The sequence below is a fragment of the Carcharodon carcharias genome, chromosome 26, assembly GCF_017639515.1.
Source record: "Carcharodon carcharias isolate sCarCar2 chromosome 26, sCarCar2.pri, whole genome shotgun sequence".
Classification (NCBI taxonomy): Eukaryota; Metazoa; Chordata; class Chondrichthyes; order Lamniformes; family Lamnidae; genus Carcharodon; species Carcharodon carcharias.
Window position 1 is genome coordinate 21694207 of NC_054492.1, and position 25730 is coordinate 21719936.

General features: G+C 41.1%; 1 protein-coding gene across 7 annotated transcripts in view; it reads right to left on the reverse strand.

Annotated features, from left to right (window-relative positions):
* The window catches only part of usp8 (ubiquitin specific peptidase 8), a 68455-nt gene that overhangs the window by 25664 nt on the left and 17061 nt on the right, over positions 1–25730 (reverse strand). For 5 of the 7 annotated variants that reach the window (XM_041175175.1, XM_041175174.1, XM_041175172.1 and 2 more), the window contains exons 2-10: positions 23271–23467; positions 21198–21342; positions 8563–8648; positions 7248–7410; positions 6869–6917; positions 4395–4563; positions 4081–4243; positions 3537–3681; positions 1514–1725 (exon numbers count right to left, since the gene is read on the reverse strand). In XM_041175175.1, the coding sequence (XP_041031109.1) occupies positions 1514–1725; positions 3537–3681; positions 4081–4243; positions 4395–4563; positions 6869–6917; positions 7248–7410; positions 8563–8648; positions 21198–21342; positions 23271–23374 (1236 nt within the window). In that variant the 5' untranslated portion in view covers positions 23375–23467. Of the gene's footprint in view, positions 1–1513; positions 1726–3536; positions 3682–4080; positions 4244–4394; positions 4564–6868; positions 6918–7247; positions 7411–8562; positions 8649–21197; positions 21343–23270; positions 23468–24247; positions 24268–25730 lie in introns of those variants that run through there. The other 2 variants (XM_041175176.1, XM_041175173.1) reach the window with 2 other exon arrangements.

Genomic DNA, 25730 nt, shown 5'->3' on the forward strand with positions numbered 1-25730 from the left:
TTTTAAATAACTCAATATAAATTTGATGTTCTGCTGGTAATCATAACAGATAATATTCCTAAATTCTAAAGAAAAAAAGTTGTACGAAAAATATTTTGTTTGAATTTCTTTTGTGGTTTACAAGTGATTTTACTGAACCTTGCTTTAAGAATTATACAGAGACCAAGTGCCACCTTTGGATAGTCTAAAACTAATCTCTCAAGAATGCCTAAAATGCATCAAAAATGACATTCGTACCGTATAAGGCAATGACCACTGCTAATTAGAGAGAACCTAACTATCTCCCTTTGACATTCATTAGTATTACAATCACTGAATCCACCACCATCATCCTGGGGGTTACCACTGACAGAAACTGGACTAGTCATATAAATACTGTGGCTACAACAGCAGGTCAGAGGCTGGGAATTCTGCAAGTAACTCACCCGATTCCCCAAAGTCTGCCAACATCCACAAGGCACTAGCCAGAAGCTAGGAGCATGATGGAATACTTGCCACTTGCTTGGATAAGTGCAGCTCCAACAATACTCAAGGTCAGCACTATCCAGGACAAAGCAGTCTGCTTGATTGGCACCCCCATCTACCACCTTCAACATCCACTCTCTCTACCACCAACTCATGGCGGCAGCAGTGTGTACCATATATAAGATGCATTACAACAACTCGCCAAGGTTCCTTCGACAGCACCTTCCAAACCTGTGACCTCAGCATGGGAAAACACCACCTCCTAAATTCCCCTCCAAGTCATGCAGCATCATGACCTGGAACTATATCGCTATTCCTTCGCTATCATTGCGTTAAGAACTTGAAAACCCCTTCCCAATAGCATTGTGGGTGTATACACAATGGATGGACTGCAGCTCACCACCACCTTCTCAAGGACAATTAGGGATGGGCAATAAATGCTGATCTTGCCAGTGACACCCACAACCCATGAATGAATTAAAACATTTCCAAAAACATGCCAGAGAGAACAATGGGACACCCAGAATACCAGGTAGGTTGCATAATGTGCCAACATGGGCTCTCCCATTCTGAGCTCAATTTTCAGACCTAGATAAGGAGTTAATAAAAATCTTCCCTTGCTTTTCCTTCAGCTCAGCTGATGACAGTTTTTGGATGCGAAATGTGAAGACCAAAAGTAATTGCTTCCTTCTAGGATGTCAGCTACTGGCGTTCCTAGACAAACGTTAGCATTCACACTGACCAATGTTAAATATTTTTGCAAACCTGACTCAAATCGGGTGTTTGAATGTTAAAGATGAGTCTGGCCAGTTTTCTGCTTCCCTTCTCCCCACCAGTCCAATGATTTCATATGTTGCAAGGTCCCATTTTACTAAAACATAGGCACTAACAAGGAAGGAAGTAAAGTAAAGTAAAATGACAGCGAGTTAACCAGCAATGGGCACTGGCAGGTAAGATTGAAGAACATCACTGCAAGCAGTACTACAGAAGCAGGAATATGGGAGCACAGTGCACACTTTGCACTAACATGACAGTATACTGCACATACCTGTGGAATGGTTTTCACTGTAACAGGCTGCCCAATGGCTGAAATCCCAGCACCATTAGGCACATGTGCAGTTTTTATGCTGACATTTTTTGGAGTTTCTTCCAGTTCAGGTGCATTTTCATTAAAACTTTCCAATTCTTGGAAAGCCTTCTTTTCATCAAGGTCTTCAGAGGGTGGGGGAGGTTCCTCCAAGGATGGATAACTGAAATTCACTGACATCAAAAAAAAAATGAATAGATACAGTATTATATTCAAGAACACAAGAAATAGGATCAGAAGTAGGCCATATGGGCTGTTGAGCCTGCTCCACCATTCAATATGATCACGGCTGATCTTGGGCTTCCAATTCCATTTTCCTGCTCACTCCCATATCCCTTAATTCCCTGCAAGTCTAAAAATCTGTCTATCCTAGCCTTAAATGTATTCAACGATGGAGCATCCACAACCGTCTGGAGTAGAGAATTCCAAACATTCACAACCTTTTGAGTGAAGAAATTTCTCCTCGTCTCAGGTCTAAAACAATCAGCCCCTTATCCTGAGACTGTGTCCCCGTGTTTTAGATTCCCTGACCAATGGAAACAATCTGTGCCCACCCTACTGTGCCTCTCCAGAATTTTGTAGGTTTCAATGAGATTCCCGCTCATTCTTCTAAACTCCAGGGAATATAAAACCAATTCGCTTAGTCTTTCATCATAGAGCAATCCCCTCATCAAAAGCTGATTAAAATATATGGGCCACTCCCTCGATCACAATGTGTGAAGGTCATATTGTAGAGCTCCACCAAACCAGGTCACAAGTTTGATTCCCACAATGCTCAGTGGGCGATGTCAGTTGCAGCAGCAATTATAATGCTTGGTTAGTCTCTCTGGCCATTGGCTAGGGGAAATTCAAGTCTTCTGATCAATATCAGTGACCACCTCCTGCAGGGCTGGACTGTAATGCCTTTCACTGTTAATTAGTGAAAGAGTTATCCACTGTCACACGGGTGGGCACATAGGCAGAGGGCTGAAGTGGAGATGGAAAAGGTGCAAACAATCAAAAATCAGCCTTTCACACCCAATGAAAGTCAGCAGTACCATGTGTAGATCTATGTAGTTTCATCTATTACAAGGTCACTGAAAACCATAGGAGCTGTTCTTGTTGTCTCGCCTTCTGTTCAGTTACAGTAGTTTCTTATATTCTTTTAAGCGAGTGCTTGTCTTCCCCATTTATTCCCCGAATTTTAATTCCCTCTCCCCTAGCTCATCAGCTTAGGGAGGGGCATGGACTCTGTAAATAAGCTGGGGGAAACGGCTCAGGCGAGACTTCCAACTCTTGTTCCTTCCCTTTAAGTGATGCCAACCTCAGCTAGACAATGCCCTGTTCAACATAGAAAGCAGGGACTGTCTTTTGCAGGATGGTGTCTGTTTTATTCCAGAAAGCTTAGACCTCCTAATTGAACAAGAACATTTTTAATATAAATAAAAATAAAATATTGCAGATGGAGATCAGAAATAAAAACTAAGTTCTGGAAGAACTCAACAGGTCTGGCAGCATCTGTGGAGAGATACAGGGTGAACATTTGAGACCAATATGATTCTTCATTTGTGGGTTTGTCTCTATTCATTTTTTTGTTTATTTATAAGGGGCTCACGTGAATGCACACTACCTACATACAATTAAACACAATTAACATTCATCCCCATTGTGTGTGTCTGCGCACTGATACTCTAACTCTGTGCTACCACATTATCCCACAACTTTCACCCTGAAAAGGCATAACAAATGCCTTTTAAAAGAATTACTAAAATTGTAGCTGTTCCTTTCTTGTGTTTCCTCCATCTCCCCTTCAGGTGGAGCAGTAAGTTTTCCTCTTAAAAGTTTACCAACCATGCACCACATATTTGCAGTGGATCGTCTCACTCTGCACTTTGTGACAAAATTACATTGTGAATGCTTTGCATCTCTCTCCTCAAACATATATTCGGGGGGAAAAAAGATTTAGAAAGAGCAGACCCTCATACATTTAGGAAACAGTACTTACAGGACACTTGGACAGCTCCATGGGATTCTTCCTTTGGAGCAGTCACTTTAGCATTAGTGGTATACATCGGGTAGCAGAGAAGCCAGCTGTCGTAGCCACCTTCCAATACCAGTGGTTCACTCCGAAGATTTATCTGGCTATCCCACTGCAGCATAAAAATTTGTAAGTTGAAAATTCAGTACCTCTTCGGCAAGTGATCTTGCATTTTCCCTCCCATCACAAAAAGCTTCTCGTGTATCAACTTTGTTAGAAGCTCCATAAAATTGTGACTCATCCTGTGATTTTCACGTCAATCAAACAAGCAGCAAACAAAAATAAGAGAAGCCCTTGGCCTTATTCCGCTGCCTCCCCACATGGCACAGGTGAGGAACGTTGCATGCGAGTGGCAGGGTTACAGCAGCCTGACATTATGGGGAGGCATCAAATAGAGAACATCAATTCCCTGTGGGAACTGGAAGGGAAAAAGTAAAATTTGGATGGATAGTTATGACGCATGCACAGGACGAGATGCAATAGAACATTTGAGAAAAAAAGAATTCTAAACCTTATAAAGTGCATCCTTGAGGCTCTGAAGAATGGTTCCTCTTTTCACCTTGTCGACTGTGCTGAACCAATCCAACAAAATGATATAATCAACAAACTGACGCTTTCGCCACATGTCTTTTGACTCCTCTGGAAGTTTCAACTCTATCTGGTTAACAGTGATGCTGCAGGAAAGAGTTTTAACAACATTTAGGTCCCATCTCCCAGAGGTACATTTTGTTACAATTTAACTTTAAATGAAAGTAAATGTTTCAATTTTCTTGCCAAACTTTAATAATTATCAACACTATTTCAAACTTGTAGTCGATTTCCTACCCTGGGCTGACAGCTTCCTCGGGCACACTTATACAGCGTGATCTGGCCAGGTGTATGTGAGATTCTTGGTAATCCTTGTTGCTTCGTGCATCCATAATGATCACTTCAGTGTTTTCATCTTGCAACATTGCAAACAACTTTTCTGCAGTGATTGTTCCCTGAGGTGAATCTGTTTCCCAAAAGGGAATATAATAATATAAATAAAGGAGCCAATAGTTTAGCCAAACGAAAATTATAAGTGAGGGGAGGTGCTGAGCAGAGAGGAGAGATCTGTAAAAACAAAAATTCACTTCTACTTTGTGATTAAATACAGAAGCCAAAAGGACCAGTGCTTTTTTTGGTCTATATTGATGATCTAGACTTGGATGTATAGGGCACAATTTCAAAATGGACCAGTGACACAAAATTTGGAAGTATTGTGAACTAGGAGGAGGACAGTAGCAAACTTCAAAATGACATAAACAGGCTAGTGGAGTGAGCGGATAACTAGCAGATTAAATTTCATGGAGCTATGTGATATATTTTGGTAGACAGGCAATACAAAATAAAAGGCAGGAACAGGGCACCTGGGGATAAATCTGCACATATTGGATCCTGATTTTTATAAACAGAGGCATACAGTAAAAAAGCAAGGAAGTTGTATCAAGTGAAACAGTGCATCTAATTCTGGGCACTGTACTTTAGTAAAGATGTGAAGGCTTTAGAGAGAGTGCAAAAGAAATTCATTGGAATAGTTCCAGGAGTGAGGAACTTCACTTACATGGATAGATTGAAGCTGGAGTTGTTCTCCTTTAAGAGAAGGCTGAGAAGACACTTAACAGAACTGTTCACAATCATGAGGGGTCCAGTCAGAGTAAATAAACTGTTCCCATTGTTGGGGGAGCAAAGAAGCAGAGGACACCGATTTAAAGTGATTAGCAAAACAACCAACAGCTACAAGAAGAAAAGGTTAGGATCAGGCTTGGGTTGACAAGTGGCAAGCAACGTGTTCACCAAGTGCCAGAAAATTACCATCTCCAACGAGATTATCTATTTCCCCTTGATATTCAATGACATTGCTGAATCCTCCACTATCAACATCCTGAGTGTTACCATTGACCAGAAACTGAACTGGACTACCCATATAAATACTGAGAGTACAAGAGCAGATCAGAGGCTAGGAATTATAAGGTAAGCAACTCACCTCCTGACTCCCCAAAGCCTGTCCACCATCTATACGTCAGGAGTAATGGAATACTCTCCACTCGCCTGGATGAGTGTAGTTCCAACAACACTCAAGAAGCTTGACATCATCCAAGACAAAGCAGCCCACTCGATCAGCACCTTATCCACCAATTTAAACATTCACTTCCTCCACCAACCCGAATACAAGACACACTACAGCAACTACCAGCTCCTGAACGAATTATTCGTTCATGGGATGTGGACTGGGTAGGCCAGCATTTATTGCCTATCCGTAATTCAGAGGGCTTTCAACCATTTTAAGAGTCAACTGCATTGCTGTGGTTCTGGAGTCACGAGAACAGCAGGTTTCCTTCCCTAAGGTGAACCAGATAGGTTTTTACAACAAATGACAACAATCGACAATAGTTTCATCATGAGACTTTCAATTTCAGATTTTTATTGAATTCAAATTCCACCATCTGCCGTGGCAGGATTTGAACCCAGGTCCCCAGAGCATTAACCTGGGTCTCCGGAATACTCGTCTAGTAACAATACCACTATGCCTCTCCTTCCAAACCCATGATCTCTACTACAAGGACAAGAGCAGCAGTTACATGGGAACACTGCCACCTGCAGGATTCCCTCCATGTCACACACTATCCTGATTTGGAACTATATTACAGTTCCTTCACTGTTGCTGGGTCAAAATCCTGGAACTCCTTTCTTAACAGCACTCTGGGTGTATCTACACCACATGGACTGCAGTGGTTCAAGAAGGCAGCTCACCACCACCTTCTGACTCTCAAGGGCAATTAGAGATGGGCAACAAAGCTGGCCTTGACAGTGATGCCGATATTCCATAAAAGGAGGCAGATTCAAATTCTAGCTTTCAAAAGGGGATTGGATAATTATCTGAAGAGAAAACAATTTGCAGGTCTATGGGGAAAGGACAGGGGAGTGGAACTTGTTGGGTTGGTTGTGCAGAGCTGGCATTGACCAGTCAGGCCGAATGGCCCCCTTCTGTGCTGTAACTATTCAATGATTCATTGAGAGAGAAAGCAACGCTGTTACAAAACTTTGTCACAAGAAATTGCCTGTATTTCATGCCTGGGTTGAGAGGATCCGAGGCTGCTGCTATTGCTTTAAGAAATGTGCAGCATGGCCCTTGGTGACTGCCTATCCAAATAGTTTTTTCCCTTCTCAGTAGAGAATGGGCATCCTCGACTTCATCTCTGTTGAATGTTGTTTTTGATATGCAATCTGGAGATGGAATTGGACTGATGTGAAGGGGGAAATGACAAAAATCTCACCATTACACTCTGCATTTGTTTCTTTGATGTCGTTTATCTCACAGTCCTCCTAAAAATAAAACAAAAATTTTATTTAGAATATTTAAATCTCTCTCTATTCCTCCCAAAGATTTAAAATAAAGAGCAATTCATTAAACACAAGTGCCATGTTTCGATTAGATATCTCTCTTCGGCAGAAGGTTGGGTACTGATTCCAAATCCTTTTTGAATAAGAACCCAAACCTAAGGAATGTTCTTAACCCATCTACTTCAGTTGTGCAATGTGCTGACATACTAACCCCTGAATTTAAAGCTGAAGACAACCCATCCATTCCTGGTATAAAATGTTGCTGTAATTTGAGGCTATTTCCAAATGCAAATTATTCAACTTGATAATGACCTTTAAGTTTCTTTTCTTAATGCCAACATTTGAAGAACTTTTGGTTGTTGCTTTCAAGCTGTTGTCACGCCCCTTGTTTTTGGCTTCTTCCTGTTGTTTTCTTTTCTCTTCCTGCAGCCTTTCATTTTCTTCAAGCTTTTTACGCACTTCAGCTTCCTCATATCTAATAGATTAAAAACTTTAAAACTCTTGCATTAATGCCCCAGTTAAAGACAATAAAGCCAAACACATACTAACAGCATATACACTGACATGTTTCTGTACAGGGATGGGTACATAGGAACATGATGATTTAAGAAGTCATCTGAGCCTGCTCCATCATTCAATTCTCCTCATCTCTATCTTAAAAGGAAGACCTCTTATTCTCAAACTATGTCCTTAGTTCTAGTTTCCCCTACAAAAAGAAACATCCTCCTGTCCATGTCCCCTCACTATCTTATATGTTTCAATAAGATCACCTCTTAATTCTTCTAAGCTCTCGTGGGTCTAGGCCCAATCTGCTCAACCTTACTTCATAAGATCAGTTCCTCAATCCCAGGATGAGTTGAGTGAACCTTCTCTGGACTGCTTCTAACACAATTATATCCTCTTGTCAAATAAGGACACCAAAACAGTACATAGTACTCCAGATGTGGTCTCACCAAGGCCCTGTAGAGCTGCATTGATACTTCCCTACTTTTATATTCCATTCCCCTTGTAATAAACAACAACATCCCATTTGCCTTCCTAATCACTTGCTGTACCTGCATACTAACGTTTTGCGATTCATGTACCAGGGCACCCAGATCCCTCTGTATCTTGTTCTGCAATCTCTCTCTATTAAAATAGTATACTGCTTTTTTTAGTCTTCCTATCAAAGTGGACAAGTACACATTTTCCCATTATACATCATCTGTAAATTTTTGCCCACTCACTTAAACTTATCTATATCCCTCCGCAGACTCCAAACCTCCTGCTGACAATTTACTTTCCTAACTATCCTGGTGTCATCTGTAAATCTAGCCACCATATGTTTGGTCCCTTCATCCAAGTAACCAATACAGATTGCAATTATACAAAAAAATACAACTGGTTCCTTTCTAGAAAGCAAATAACAAAAGCAAAATACCACACAAGGTGGATGAAATATCTGCAATATAGCACAAATGGTGACAGAAGGCAGGCCCTGCTAACTGGTTGAAAACAATTAGGACCTGGGTATTTTAATACAGACTGGCATGCCAGTTAGCTTGAGCCTTTCAAGCATTAAGTCAACTGGGTAATTTTGTTCTAGTCACGATTACTACAAACCTACAGGAATCAGAACTGTACAGACCTTAACTTGAGGCTTTCAGAAAGCCTTTCTGCTTCCTCTATGGCTTTTCTGAAGCTTGTGGGGCCAAGCATGGAAAGGTAGTAGTCCTGAAATAAAAGACATTATACTGTTATGTACTTATCCTGCAGATCTAACCAATTGCAAACATACGAACATATGAATTAGGAGCAGTAGGCCATTCGGCCCCTCAAGCCTGCTCTGCCAGTCAATAAGACCATGGTCGATATGATAGTAACCTTAAGCCCATATTCCAGTTTACCACCGCTTTCACGCCCTTGTTTCTCAAGAATCTATCTAGCTCTGCCTTTAAAAATTTCAAAGACTCTATTTCCTCTGCCTTTTGAGGAAAGGTTCCAAAGACCCATGAACCCCTGAAAGAAAAAATTTCTCATCTCTGCCTCAAATGAGCAACCCCTTATTTTTAAACAGTGACCCCTAGTTCTAGTTCTCCCATAAGACGAAACATTCTCTTCACATTCACCCTGTCAAAACCCCTCAGAATCTTATATATTTTAATCAAGTTGCCTCTTACTCTTCTAAACTCCAACAGATACAAGCCTAGCCTGACCAACCTTTCCTCATCAGACAACCCATCCATTCCTGGTATTAGTCTCAGAATCTTTACAGTGCAGAAGGCTATTCAGCCTATCGAGTCTGCATGGGCGCAATGAAAGAGCATTCTACATTATCCCACTCCCCTGCCTTATTCCCTGTAACCTTGCACATTCTCTTTTTTCGGATAGCAATCCAATTCCCTTTTGAATACCTTGATTGAACCTGCCTCCACCACCCTCTCAGGATGTTTGTTCAAGTCTTGAACCACTCTCTGGGTGAAAAATTTTTCCTCACATCACTTTTACTTCTTCTGTCCATTATTTTGAATCTGCACCCTCTAGTTTTTGATGTACTCTTGAGAGGGAACAGTTTCTCACTACTTACCCTGTCCATGTCCCCCAGGATCTTGAATACCTCTATCAAGTCTCCTCTCAGCCTTCCTTTCTCCAAGGAAAACCATCCCAATCTCTCCAATCTATCCTCATAGCCACAGTTCTTCATCCCTGAAATCATTCTTGTGAATCTGCTCTGTACTCTCTCCAATGCCTTCACACCCTTCCTCAAGTATGGCACCCAGAACTGGATGCTGTACTCCAGGTAAGGCCTAACTAATGTCTTATACAAGTTTAAGATGACCTCCTTACTCTTGCACTCAATAATCCCATTAATAAAACATAGGATACCATTTGCTTTATTAACTGTTCTCTCAACATGCCCTGCCACCTTCAATGAATTATGTACGTAAACATTCTCTGAACTGCTTCTAACGCATTTACATCTTTCCTTACATAAGGCGACCAATATTGTACACAGTACTCCAGATGTGGTCTCACCAATGCCCTTTACAACTGACGCATAACCTCCCTGCTTTTGTAATCAATTCCCCTCGTAATAAATGATAACATTTTAGTAGCTTTCCAAATTACCTGCTGTACCTGTACACTAGCCTTTTGTGATTCATGCACTAGGGCACCCAGATCCCTCAATCACAGAACTCTGCAATCTCTCTCAATTTAGATAATATGCTTATTTTTTATTCTTCCTGCCAAAATGGACAATTTCACATTTTCCCACATTATATTCCATTTGCCAGATCTTTACCCACTCACTTAACCTATGTCCCTTTGTAGCCTCATGTCCTCTTCACCACTAGAGAGAGCTTCAAACTAAATGGGGGGGGGGTGTTCTGAAGAGGGGATAAGCCTTAAGTAGGCTTACAAAGCAAAAGGATATAGCGGCATTGCAGGGCAGCCACTTAGGTAATGATATCCAGTGTGTGACAGGAAGGGACAGAGTGCACAAACATTAAAAAAAGCAGCAAATAGAGTCAAAGGAGGGAAAATGGTAAAAAGGCAAAATTAATGGCTCTTTACTTAAATGCGCGTAGTATTCAGAACAAAATAAATGAATTAACGGCGCAAATAGAGGTTAATGGGTATGATCTTATAACTATTGGGGAGACATGGTTACAAGGAGATCAAAGCTGGGAACTAAATATTCAGGGGTGTGAGACTTTTCGAAAGGACAGGCAGGAAAGAAAGGGTGGTGGGATAGTTTTGTTAGTGCGAGATGGAATAAGTACGATAGCAAGAAATAATCTTGGATTGGAAGATGTGGAATCCATATGGGTGGAGGTAAGAAATAACAAGGGGAAGATGACACTGGTAGGAGTAGTCTATGGGCCTCCTAACAGTAGCTATGCTGTAGGACCGAGAATAAATCAGGAGATAACGAGGGGATGTAAAAAAGGCAGTATATTAATCATGGGTGACTTTAATCTTTATGTAGATTGGGAAAATCAAATTAGCAGAGGTAGCCACGAGCAAGAATTCGGAGTGTATTTGGGACTGCTTCCTAGAACCTATGTTGTGGATCCAACCAGGGATCTCAGGCTATTTTGGATTTGGTAATGTGTAATGAAGCAGGTTTTTAATAAATGATCTGAGTAAAAGGTCCCCTAGGAAACAGTGACCATAACATGGTAGAATTTAGCATTCAGTTTGAGAGTGAGAAACTTGGGTCGGAAACAACTGTGCTAAACTTAAATAAGGATAATTACAAAGGAATGAGGGCACAGTTGGCTGGAGTGGACTGGGAAAGGAGTTTAGCAGAAAAGACAGTTAATGAACAATGGCAGACGTTTAAGAGAATAGGTCATGACTCGCAACAAAAATATATCCCAGTGATGGGGGAGGATTTCAGGAAAGGGATAAACCAACCATGGTTAATTAGGGAAGTTAAGGGTAGTATCAAAGTGAAAGAAAAAACAGATAACGTGGCAAAGATTAGTGGTAAGCCAGAGGATTGGGAAAGCTTTAAAAACCAACAGAAGATGACCAAGAAAATAATGAGGGAGGAAATAAAAATGGGGATCCAGGAAATGGCAGAGGAGTTGAATAAATATTATGCATCAGTCCTCACGGCAGAAGGTACTAACAGCATTCCAAAAATACTAAATAATCATGGTGCAAAACGGGGGAGGAAATAAATACAATAACTATCACTAAAGAAAAAGTACTAGGAAAATTAATGGGGCTAAAGACCGATAAATCACTTGGACCTGATGGGTTGCATAGGATATTAAAGGAAATAGCTGCAGAGATAATGGATGCATTGGTAGTAATATTCCAAGAATCCTTAGATTCTGGAAAAGTCCCAGTGGATTGGAAAACTGCCAATATGACAGCCTTATTCAAAAAGGGAGGGAAACAAAAGACAGGTAACTATAGGCCAAATAGCTTAACATCTCTCATTGGGAAAATGTTACAGTTTATTATAAAAAATGCAATGGGAGAACATTTAGAAATGCATAATATACTCAAGCAGAGTCAGCATGGCTTCATGAAGGGAAATCATACCCGACAAACGAGGAGGTAACAAGTAGGATAGATAAAGGGGAACAAAAAAGGCATTTGATAAGGTACTGCACGTAAGGCTACTTAATAAAAGAGCCCATGGTGTTGGGGGCAGTATATTAGCATGGATAGAGGGACTGGCTAACTAAAAGAAGACAGAGTTGGGATAAGGGGGGTATTTTTAGAATGATAACCTGTAACTAGTGGAGTGCCACAAGGGTCAGTGCTGGGGCCACAATTATTTACAATATATATTAATGACTTGGGTGAGGGAAATGAATGTACTATCGCCAAATTTGCAGATGACATACAAATAGGTGGGAAGGCAAGTGGTGAGGATGACATAGAGTCTACAGAGAGATATAGACAGGTTAAGTGAGTGGGTAAAAACGTGGCAGATGGAAGATAATCTGTGAAAATGTGAGGTTATGCACTTTGGCAAGAAGAATAGAGGAGCTGAATATTGCTTAAATGGAGAAGGACTGAAGAAAGCTGCAGCAGAGAGGGATTTGGGGGTTCTCATGCATGAATCACAAAAAATAAGCATATAAATTCAGTAGGTAATAGGCAAGGCAAATGGAACGTTGGCCTTTATTTCAAAGGGAATGGAGTATAAAAATAAGGATGTCTTGCTAAAACTATACAAGGCACTAGTTAGACCACACCTAGAGTACTGTGAACAGTTTTGGTCCCCTTATCTAAGGATATACTGGCATTCGAGGCAGTCTACAGAAGGTTCACTAAGTTGATTCCAGAGATGGATGGATTTTCTATGAGCAGAGGTTGAGTAGGTTGGGCCTGTACTTGTTGGAGTTTAGAAGAATGAGGTGCAACCTTATTGAAACATATAAAAGATTCACATGGGGCTTGACAGGGTAGATGCTGAAAGGTTGTTTCCCCTTGTGGGAGAGTCTAGGGTCGGAGGGCATAATCTTAGAGCAAGGGGTCGCCCATTTTAAAACAGAGATGAAGTGGAATTTCTTCTCTCAGAGGGTGGTCAATCCGTGGATTCTTTACCACAGAGGGCAGTGGTGGCTAGGTTGGGAAGTATATTCAAGGCTGAAATAGACAGGTCTTTAATCAGTAAGGAAATCAAGGGTTATGGGGAAAAGGCAGGAAAGTGGAGTTGAGGGTTATCAGATCAGGTCAGCCATGATCTCATTGAATGGTAGAGCAGACTTGACGGGCCGAATGGCCTACCTCTGCTCCTACATCTTATGGTCTTTCTTTTCTGCCTCTCATCAGCAAACTTAGCAACCATTCCCTCTTGTCCCTTCATCCAAGTCATTTAACTAAATTGTAAAAAGTTGAGGCCCCAGCGCTGATTCCTGTGGCACATTATTTGTTACATCCTGCAACCAGAAAAAGACCATCTTATGTCAACTGTTTCCTGTTAGCTAGCCAATCTTCTATCCATGCCATTATATTACCCCCTACACCACGAACTTTTATTTTTCGCAATAATCTTTGATGAGGCACCTTATCAAATGCCTTCTAAGTACAGTATATCCACTGATTCCCTTTTATCCACAGCACACGTTAATCTTTCAAAGAACTCCAAAAAATTGGTTAAACATGACTTCCCTTTCACAAAATCATGTTGACTCTGCCCGATTGTCTTGAGTTTTTCTAAGTTCCCTGTTAGAACATCTTTAATAATAGCTTCTAACCTTTTCCCTACGACAGGTGTTAAGCTAACTGGCCTACAGTTTCCTGATTTCTGTCTCCCTCCCTTTTTGGCACGTTCCCTGAATCTAGGGAATTTTGGAAAATTAAAACCAATGCATCAACTATCTCACCAGCCACTTCTTTCAAGAACCTAGGATGAAGTCCATCAGGATTTAGGAATTTGTCAGCCTGCAGCTCCAACAATTTGCTCAATACCACATCGCTGGTTTCCTATGTTTCTCCCTCCCTTCCATTTCCTGATCTACAGCTATTTTTAGGATGTTATTTGTATACTCTGTAGCGAAGACCGATGCAAGGTACCTGTTCAATTCATCTGCCACCTCCTTACTTTCCATTATTAATTCCCCAGGCTCATTTTCTATAGCACCAACACTCACTTAGTTAACTCTTCTCTTATTTAAATAACTATAGAAACTCTTACTATGCGTCTTTGTTGCTCCCAATGTGGTCTCCTCTACATCGGGGAGACCAAATGCAGACTGGGTGACCGCTTTGTGGAACACCTCTGGTCTGTCAGCAAGCATGACCCAGACCTCCCTGCTGCTTGCCATTTCAACAGCCCATCCTGCTCTCATGCCCACATGTCCGTCCTTGGCCAGCTGCAACGTTTCAGTGAAGCCCAATGCAAACTGGAGGAACAGCACCTCATCTTCCAATTAGATAGCTTCTGGACTTAACACTGAGAATTCAACAACTTCAGATCTATGAACACTCTCCTCCATCCTCACCCCCTTTTTATCCCCTTTCTTCTATACTCATGTTTACTTTTTATCCACTTGTTTTATTTTTATTCATTTATTCGTAGTTTTATCCCCTTTTTTATCCCATTTTCTATCCATTTTTTTCCCCACCATCACCCCCTCCCTCCACCCCATCCCTTACAGGGTCATCTGTCTTTTGCTCCATGTTGTTCTTTTACACAATGCTACCCTTATTCTGCTATAATCACATTCTGTTTTTTACCTACACGCCACTATCAGCACTTTTTTAAAGCACGAACCACTACTATTAACAATCCCTTTGTCCTTTAGTTCACGACATCTATGTCAATCTCTCCTTTGTCCCCACCTATTACTGGCCTTCTATCCAGCTCCACCTGCCCCACCCCTTAAACAGTATAAATTTAATCACATTTCCACTTCTCTTCAGCTCTGAGGAAGTGTCATAAGGACTCGAAACATTAACTTGTTTTTCTCTCTCCACAGATGCTACTAGACCTGAGTTTTTCCAGCATTTTTTGTTTTTGTTTCAGATTTCCAGCATCAACAGTGTTTTGCTTTTATCTTAATGTTTCTAGCTAGCTCTTGTACTCGTCTTTACTCTTTGGTTCGCCACATATTCTCAAAATTGATCCCTTGCCCCATTATTTAGTTTAAGATCCTCTCTACTTCCCTAGTTATGCGGCTGGCTAGGGCACCAGCCCCAGCACTGGGGACCATCCCAACTGTAGAGCCTCCACGTTCCCCAGAACTGGTGCTAGTGCCCCATGAACCAGAACCCACTTCTCCCATACCAGTCTTTGAGTCACACATTCATTTCTCTAATCTTATTTGCCCTATGCCAATTTGCACCTGGCTCAGGTAATAATCCATAACTTACCACCTTTTGAAGTTAACTGCTTTGCAGCCTTGAGCAAGAATGGTTGCAGCAAGCAACATTTACAAACAAACACCTAATGCTGCAAATACATTGCAGATCAGTGTCTAAAGGAGAAAGACAAGTCACTTTGATTATGACCTATCAGAACTGGTAGAACCAGTTTGTCAAAATCTGTTGTTAGGTTGACCGAAACAAGGTGGAGAAAAGAAGTGCTGGTCATGCGTGAAGTGCAGCGTATTCGTCAAAGTAGTAATGTGGCTGAACACCTAAATGGTCTGCTGCTCTCCTTTCTATTCCACTTTTGTCTGTCATGAGGGGGCTTTTCCAGCCTGCCATAACTCTGATGAACAATCACACTTGAAACATTAACCTGTTTGAGATGATTAGCTCTGAAGCTAATCCGCAGATGCTGTCAGACCTGCTGAGATTTTCCAGCTATTTTTATTTTTGTTTCAGATTTCCAGCATCCGCAGTATTTTGCTTTTATGATTAGCTCTGACGTGCATGACTAGCATTTTATGTATTTAGCTCAGATTTCTGCATTTGCTTTTATTCTTTTACATTATCAAGTATGTGTGCCTGTATACAAAGTCTGACCCCTTTTTTCCAAGCAACTGCTGCCAGCACTTCGCTCCTTTTCCAACTCAAGCAGGCTTAGGGCATAAGCAGCAAAAATACCTTTCCTTCACCACCCCATTACCCATCCCCCCCTCCTGCAACCTTACAAGCTAAAATGACTCCAAGTAGTAATTGCTCAATAAATCCCAACTTGAAAAAAGTTTGCAAACTTAGAATGTTTTATTTCACACTGTCGGGCTTAAGGCAAGATTTGTAATAATTTTCAGTCAAATTTGGAATAGTTTAAACAACTTGGTTTTCATTTATATAGCATTTTTAACAAATTAAAAGGTCTATAGCTGCTTCCCTAGAGTGTAAATCACAAATCTTATGTAGCTCAACACAAAGTTATTAGCATAGGTGACCAATATCTTGGCCAAAAAAGTAGGGTTTAAGAATGCCTTCGAAGAAAAGAGCAAGGTGAATATTTTTCAAGAGGGTATACCAGAGCTTAGGGCCGAATTAACAGAAGACAGTGCTACCAATGTTGCAGTGATTAAGAAACAGGATGCACAAGAAGCCAGAATTGGTGTAGTGCAGATATCTGAGGGTTGTAGGAGGTTATTAATTAATTAGGCCTCAAGCTTAGAAAGCTGTGCAACCCCCAAGATTAGCAGATCGACTCCATCCTTTGTGAGAAGGCCAATTGAGTGCCTACCAGCACCCAGCAGATACTGAACAATACCACCTTCATCTGATCAAGATTGGGAAATACCGGTATTGACTCTACAGAAACTCTTGTTGAAGTGATGCATAACCATCAGCCACTCAATGGCTCCAGCAAGTTAACTCAGAATGACCCTCTGTTTTAAGTCCATTTCCAGCATGTCCCATTTAATACCAGAGGGAAAAAAAATCCTCAAACAAAAGAGAATTTGAAGACATTAACGCGATACTTGCGATGTAATGTTTTAAAACTGCACAGACTGCAATTTTCTTAATGGGAGTTTCATCGTGAATAGTGACAAGCAGGACCTTGTCTTTAAGAACAAATAAATCTAGAGTGTCTTGGATGACTGGAGAGATAGAGATGAAGATGAAAAGAGACGGTCAGCTAATATAAAATGAAATCCTAAGGTCTTCTATAAGCATATAAATAATAAAAGGGCCAATCAGGGATAACGAGGGGACTTGCACATGGAGGCAGGAGAAATAGCGGAGATATTAAACGAGTACTTTACAAAGGAAGAAGATGCTACCCAGGCTGAGGTGAGGGAGGAGGTAACTGGTACACTAGAAGAGTTTACAACTGAGGAGGAGGGGGAAGATGGTTTAAGAAAGGCTCTTTCTATTTAAAATAGATAAGGTATCAGGACCGGAGGAGATGCATCCAAGGTTACTGAGGGGAGTGAGAGTGGAAATTGCAGGAGGCACTAGTGATAATCTTCCAGTCTCCCTTAGCTAAAGCAGGGGTGCCAGAGGACTGGAGAATTGTGAATGCTGCACCCTTGTTCAAAATAGGATGCAAGGATAAAGCCAGCAACTACAGAACAGTTGGCTTGACTTCAGTGGTAGGGAAACTTCTGAAAACTATAGTTGTGGGAAAAATCAACAGTCGCTTAGACAAGTGCAGGATGGTTAAGGAAAGCCAGTGTGGATTCATTAATGGAAAATCATGTTTAACAAGGGGGAGATGATGACATAGTGGTATTGCTGCTGGACTAGTAATCCAAAAACCCAGAGTAATGCTCTAGGGACCCGGATTCGAATCCCACCATGGCAGAGGGTGGAATTTGAATTCAGTAAAAATCTACAATTAAAAGTCTGATGATGACCATGAAACCATTGTTCATTGTTGTAAAAACCCATCTGGTTCACTAATGTCCTTTAGGGAAGGAAATCTATCATCCTTATCTGGTCTGGCCTACATTGACTCCAGCAATGTGGTTGATTCTTAACTGCCCTCTGAAATGGCCTAGCAAGCCACTCAGTTGTTTCAAACCGCTACAAAGTCACAAAAAAGGAATGAAACTGGACGGACCACCCGGCATTGACCTAGGCACCGGAAACAACAATGGCAAGCTCAGCCCTGTCGACCCTGCAAAGTCCTCCTTACTAACTGGGGCTAGTGCCAAAATTGGGAGTGCTATCTCATAGACCAGTCAAGCAACAGCCTGAGAGTCATCCTCATGGAATCAGACACCATCACCACCATCCCTAGGTATGTCCTGGCCCACTGGCAGGACAGACCCAGCAGAGGTGGCAGCACACTGGTATACAGTCAGGAGGGAGTTGCACTGGGAGTCCTCAACATTGACTCTGGACCCCATGAAGTCTCATGGCATCAGGCCAAAGATGGGCAAGGGAACCTCCTGCTGATTACCACATACCACCCTCCCTAACCTGATGAATCAGTGCTTCCTCCACATTGAACACCACTTGGAGGACGCATCAAGGGAGGGAATGGCACAGAATGTACTCTGGGTGGGGGACTTCAATGCCCATCAAGAGCAGCTTGGCAGCACCACTACTGACTGAGCTGACTGAGTCCTAAATGACATAGTTGCTGGGACTGCGGCAGATGGTGAGGGAACCAACAACAAGGAAAAACATAGTTCACCTCATCCTCACCAACTTGCCTGTCACAGATGCATCGGTCCATGCCAGTATCGGTAGGAATGACGACTGCACAGTTGTTGTGGAGACGAAGACCCGCCTTCACATTGAGGATACCCACCATCGTGTTGTGTGGCACTACCGTTGTGCTAAACGGGATAGATTTTGAACAGATCTAGCAACTCAAGACTGGGCATCCATGAGACGTTGTGGGCCATCAGCAGCAGCAGGATTGTACTCAAACACAATCTGTAACCTCATGGCCTGGCATATCCCCCACTCTATTATTACCATCAAGCTAAGGGATCAATCCTGGTTCAATGAAGAGTGCAGGAGGGCATGCCAGGAGCAGCACCAGGCATACCTAAAAATGATGAGGAAATTCTTTTCACCCAGAGAGTGGTTGAAGTCTGGAACAAACTTTGAGAGGGTGCTGGAGGCAGGTTCAATCGAGGCATTCAAAAGGGGATTGAATTGCTATCTGCAAAGAATGTGAAAGGTTACGGGGGTAAGGCAGGGGAGAAGGCATTTTTCAGAGAGCCAGTGCAGACTCGATAGGCCAAATGGCCTCCTTCTGCACTGTAAAGATTCTGTGAAGAGTAATTTGATCTATAGTCTAATGATTTGGTCTTCAGTAATACAGTGGCCAAATAACTGGACAAGTAGTCCAGAAAATGAGTCTGAGAATTTGAATTCTGTTTCAAAAATCTGGAAATTGAAAACAATTAGCACCAGTAAGTGACCACGAACCTGTCAGACCGTTGCAAGAACACACCGTTCACTCATTTCTTTGAGGGAAGCTATCATGCTTACCCAGTCTGGCCTACATATAATTCCAGTCCCACACCAACGTGGTGGACACTTGGTCCTCTGAACTAGGCCAGCAAGTCCCTCAGTTCAGGGCAACTGGGCACAGAAAATAAATTCCACCCTTCCCAGAAACCCCAACACCCCAAGAATGAATGAAAAAGTTCCATTGTATATCAGCACCCAGCTTAAAAAATGCAACCACCATATAGGAAAAGCTTAAGGAACAGTTCATCCTATTTTCACTCGGCACTCTATAGCCTTCTGGATTTAACACCGAGTTCAACAATTTTAGATTATAATCTCTACCTTCATTTTGTTCTACTTTTTTGCTTTTGTTTTACTGGCTTGGTGTGGTCTTGTTTCTTTCTTTATTCCTTCATGTTGCTTTCAGATGGTTGCTATGTAAGCATCCACACCTGATCTGGACACTTGTTTCTTTACTATATCCATAATCACTCCCTTTGGCTGCTGCATCATGAAATCTTTTGTTATTTAAACTCGCCTGTCCTTCACCCTATCACAGAGCTTCCCTTTTGTTCTTCCTTATCTCCCCCACACCCCCCCTGCTCTTCCACTGTCTTAAAAACACTTACATTTCTACCTTCCTTCAGTTCTCATGAAAGGTAATTTTGACCTGAAACAATAACTGTGTCTCTTTCCCCACGGATGCTGCCTGACCTGCTGAGCATTTCCAGCATTTTTTTGTTTTTGTTTCACCTGATAACAAAGGTCAATTTGGCTCATTTAGTAACACTCTCTTCAGATCTCCACTCTAGGACTTCAGCAAATAATCTAGGCATCAATGCAATAAATGCACCATCACAAGGATGTTCTTTTTGATGTATTTGGTGTCTTATCTGTTGAGGTGAAAGAAAGATCCCACAACACAATTCAATGAACAGGGAAATTTTACCTTTCTCTTGAGCAAATTCATCCCTCAAATACCAGCAAAAGTAGGTTAACTAATCATTCAATTCATTTGCTGTTCTGCGAGATTGTGCTGAGATTAAATAGGCTACCATTACTTGCTAACGTGACTGCACATTAACCTTTAAAAATTCCTTGTGTGAAGTGTCCTGGGATGTGCTGAGAAAAGGGGTGGGGAGGTTCCAAAGTGCTTTAACTACACTTCAAAAATACTCTACTGGTTGTAATGTTACAGGAGATGCACCAGCCAATTTGGGACAAACCCAAGAATCTACTGCCAGATGTTTTTGCAGTTCATGTAGGCAGAGTACAACTGTTTGACAAGGCCATGGCTATACCACCGGGATCAATGACACAGCCAACTTCTCCAGCATACATATCCCAACAGGTCACCAGCACCCAATTTTAAAAGTTAGAGCAAAAATAATAATGCTAATCATAATTCTTTGACAGAAATCTGGCAATAAAATGTATCCCAATGGACACAAAAAAAATGCTGGAAATGTTCAGTAGGTCAGGCAGCATCCATGGGGAAAGAAACGTAGTTATTATTTCAGGTCGAAATTACCTTTCATCAGAACTGAAGGAAGATAGAAATGTTAGCGTTTTTAAGACAGTGGAAGGGCAGTGGGGGATAAGGAAGAACAAAAAGGAAGCTCTGTGATAGGGTGAAAGACAGGCGAGTTTAAATAACAAAAGATTTCATGATGCAGCAACCAAAGAGAGTGGTTATGGATATAGTAAAGAAACAAAAGTGTCCAGACGTATCCCAATGGTTAAAAGAAAAGGCTGCACACTAAGTTCCACATGAAGCAACTGAGTACAGCTGTTTACATCTGGCAGTTTTCTGAAAAATTCTCAAAGAACCTTTTTAATTATAGAAAACATGAGAAAAGCAGTGCGTAAGCAATAAGTCACAGGAATGGGTATACCCATTGTTTGTGTGTGTTTTAACTCTGGCAGCTATACAAATAGTAACTGTGGTACAGGCTGTATGGTACTGCACAAAACAGAATAACCAAGTACCTGTTGCACTTTGAAATCAGCCCTTTTCCGAATTAGGTCGTACACAGTCAGGTACTTCATATAAAGGACATATGCTTTTTCCTCATCTCTATCCAATCTACACTCCTCTGCAGCCTTGAAAATTTTACAGGCACTGGTAACATAGCTGAAAAATGAAGGAAAATGATTTAGACAAAGAAAATCCTTATAGGTTACAATAAGTTGAACAGTCAAAACAAATAATCTTCCTTGTTCATTAATAGTGACAAAAATGCTCAGATGCATTACAGCATACTTAGAAAGAACTGCATTATCAGGACTCCAAGTAATATCAAAGCTTTACCAAATGGTTCAATTAAGGCAAAGACAACTGAACAACGCAGAGCAGGAGGAGCCAAATTTTATTTCCCATTTGTGTTGAGTTAGATAAGCTGAGGGAGGAATACTGCCACCAACCTTCCACTTCTAGGTCGGTGTGCACTCCGGGTCACAAGCAATACTCTTATTGGAATATACGTCACCACCAAGTGAAAGCCAGGACAGGTTTAATTTTGATGCTCCCAGGGTTGAATAGTCAGCCAGTATTCCAAGCTCATGCAACGACTGGCCACTGGAGCAAGGGATCTCAGTTATGATTCGCAAGCCAAGGAACCACATCTCAGCTTGCTGGTGTGTCCAGAGATAAGGATGAAGGGCGTAAGCTTTAAAAGGAAACTGATATGAATTTCCTATTATATTCATTTTACTTTGATTTTTGAGGCTGAAGAATCTTATTTAATCTGTTAATGCTGATAGACAGGAAAAAGGTAACATAGATTGAGTTCCATTGCCCTGATCAGGTACAGTACCTGATTCTTCAGGTTGCAAGGGCTCCCTTATCTCCTCCCAAATTGTAGGTTTAGCAACGTCATAGACACATTACCCATTTTAAATGTGCTCATACAAGATGTACAAAATTAAGATGTATTTTTGACATTCAGTTCTTGTGCGTTGCCCATTCTGCAGCATGAGGCAGTGGGGGTTCAGTATTTGTGGACCAGAATCCCAGCACAACACAGTGGAGAGGTGGGTCCAATAACTACCACCCAGAGTCCCAGCATGAAGGCTAATAGAATTTTAAACACAGGTCACTTGAATTCACTTTAGTTTAGGAAGGTCCTCAATAACATTGTACTGTTACACAATATAGGACCAGATGCTTCAGGGCATCTGCTCTATATTACTCTGAAATAATGGTATCATGCAGTATTATATATCGAATGACTTCATTTAAAGCAAATATCTGTTGTTCCATCCCATAGTTGCTGTACTATAATTTGTTCCAATTAAATTTACTCGTCCCAGTGCAGGCTTCCTTTCTGACATTATGTTCCTGTCATTCCATTACCTAAACTTCACTCCATGCTCAACATGGCTCATGTTTTAAACAGCTGGCAAATAGCACTTGCCAATCTGCACTTATAGCATGTCACACCTACCAAAAAAATAATGCTTTAACAGAGCACAGGTAACAACAGAGCAAACCAAGTAGTCTATCGATGATCCCATTCCAGGTCTTATTTTGGAATAAATTATAATTTTAGGGTTATCCCCACTTTTACATTCCACCATGCTCTAATCACCCAACTAAGGCCAGCAGTGCAGAGCACAGTCTGTCTCACAAACCTCCAGATTTCATAACACATTTACACAAAATTAAAATAAAACACAGTTTGGGACTCAAACCCTAATGGAACCAATCAATCATTGAATCGTATAGGAGGAAATTCAGCAAAACATATCTGTTGGCTTTTTAAAGAGCTATGCAATTAGTCTCACTCCATCTTCTTTCCCCACAACCATGCAAATTTTCCAACTTCAAGCATTTATTCAATCCCCTTTTGCAAGTTACTGTTGAAACTGCTTTCAACACCCTTTCAGGCAGTGCATTCCCGGTCACAATTTAGAAAAAGCACAATTAGCACAACTCAATTATTTTTTTCTTTGAGCATTTCTAGTTTGCATGGTTCAATTTTCCTCTAATATCTGAGCTTTTTCAGATATTTATTTAGATTTAAGAAGGAGACATTTCAATGCTAATATACATATCCTTACTTTTTGGTGCTTTTCTTTTCCAGCTTCACTTCTGCTTTCTTATTAAGGTCAGCCAAGCACGTGGACAGATACAACTCTTTGACATCACTTGATACTGCAGGCATTTTGAAGAAATTCCGGTTCTTAACTGGTTCAGGGCAGAAGTGGTCTCTTCTCTATATGTTTTGTTTTAAACAGCGACTGTACTTGCACACTATCTACAGGGAAAAAGGAAAGCCATTTATAATACTGGAGACACTCAGAACCTAGGGGGAGATGGTGGCATAACGACAACGTCAATGACCTAGTAATCCAGAGGCCTAGGCTAATCCTTTGGGGGCACGGTTTCTAATCTCACCATGGCAGCTGATGGAATTTAAATTCAATTAATAAAATCTGGAATTGAAAACTCGCCTCAGTAATGGTGACCGTGAAACTATCATCGATTGTCATAAAAACCCATCTGGTTCAGAAGGAAATCTACCATCCTAACTTGGTCTGGCCTACATGTGACTCCAGACCTACAGGAATGTGGTTGACTCTTAACTGCCCTCTGAAATGGTCTAACAAGCCACTCAGTTCAAGGGCAATTGGGGAGGGGCAACAAATGCTGTCCTTGCCAATGACACCCACATCCCATGAAAGAATAAATAAAAATGTAATGGTTTTGACAATGCAAGAAAGCTGAGTTTTAGGGAAAAATATTTTCAAAATATATTCATATAGGCTGATGTACAGAAAGAAAACTTCACATCCTAGAGTTTCTTAAATCACAAACATATTTTGGCCAGCATACCAAATTCACACTGCAGCCCTGAGATTAGACCAAGGCTGCAACATACGCACTCAAGGTAGAGCCAATTCCACCTTTGCCCACTGACAGGAGAGCAGTACTGCTCAGTGATCACTATTAAGTAGAAATAACTTGCTAAATGAAACAAATCTGAGTAGTTATTAATAGGAGGGAGAATTAAGGTGCAGCATGAAACATACTCAACTTGGGAACTGAGAATTTAAGGCTCACGAGACCGCCTATCACGTCTGTTTTAAAAAAATTCATGAAACTGTTGACCCATATCCTTGAAGGTGGATTTAAAACAGACATTCCACTAACACAATGTTCCCAGTGGTATGGGAAGCTGCCTCTAATGCAAAATACTGCGGATACTGGAGATCTGAAATAAAAACAGAAAATGCTGGAAAAACTCAGCAGGTCTGGCAGCATCTGTGGAGAGGAAAGGAGTTAAATTTGAGTCCAGTATGACTCTTCTTCAGAACTATTATACTTCATCAATAGCAGAGGGGGCAGAGCCACATAGTACACTCTAGGTATTTAAGCATGACATAGCCATTCAGCATCAATGTAGGTAATATGATGTGACAACATTTTAGCTAATGCTTCAGAACAATTATCATACCACCTCAAGCGACTGGAGCACATGATATAGTCAGTTTTATAGGCCTAATTGCAGAGTCCTCATTACTTCATACCTCTACATGTAATTTCAGTTGGTCTGGGATTAACATTAATGTCTCCAGAGAGGGGCAATTTACCAAGAGAGTAGCCCAAAAATAAATCACCCAAGGTATTGCTATATCCATTACCAATTGAGCTTGCGGTGCGTTGTACACAAAAATCTCACCTTCATGCCATTGCAAGGAATTAATCAACATTTCAAGGAGTTTGGCAAATATCAGGCAGCAGAAAGCACAAGTTCTAAGCACAGTATTTTGGTCAAAACATTTATTTAATAGTATACTCCAACAAATGTTACAGTAGGATTCTGCCATTTTTTTGACATCACATGCTTTTAACTATCAGTTGCCTGTGATAGTTTGAATACATGAGCTGTCGGATTTAAACCAGATACCAGGAATAGATTTGATTACCGATCACCATCCTACAAGCCAAATATACCACCAGTCAAGGTGCATACAAGGAAAGTTACACCAGTGGAGGCAAAATTAAGAAAAGGTGAATGGGTTAATGCAAGTTGATCCAAAGTGAAGCAGCAGAGGTGACAGAAAAGATAAGTTACTCCACTAAGATGCAAATAGTCAGGATCAGAAGATGGATGGTCACATGTAACCAGACCTGTACAAGGCCAGCAATCTTCAAATACTAACCTTGCACAGGAAAGACCAAAGCTACTCTTCACAATCATTCCAAGTTAAACTCTATCAAGATTGTAAACATAAATTGTAATGGTATTTGAGGTAAAGTAGCTTGAGTGGAGTTACTCATCAGCCAAGAAAACCTTGATGTTATTACAGGAACTGAATCCAAACTTGAAAATATTTACGCTGCAGAAAAATTCCCAGAATGTTCCAGAGTATTTTAAAGTTAAATCTACTAAAGGAGGAGTTGTCTTTATCACAGTCAAGAATTCAATTCCCATTCTCGCAAGGCTAGATTTGTCCTCAACAAACATGGAGTTAATGGGACCAACTGGACCTCCGGGGTAGATGTTGTTGTTGGAG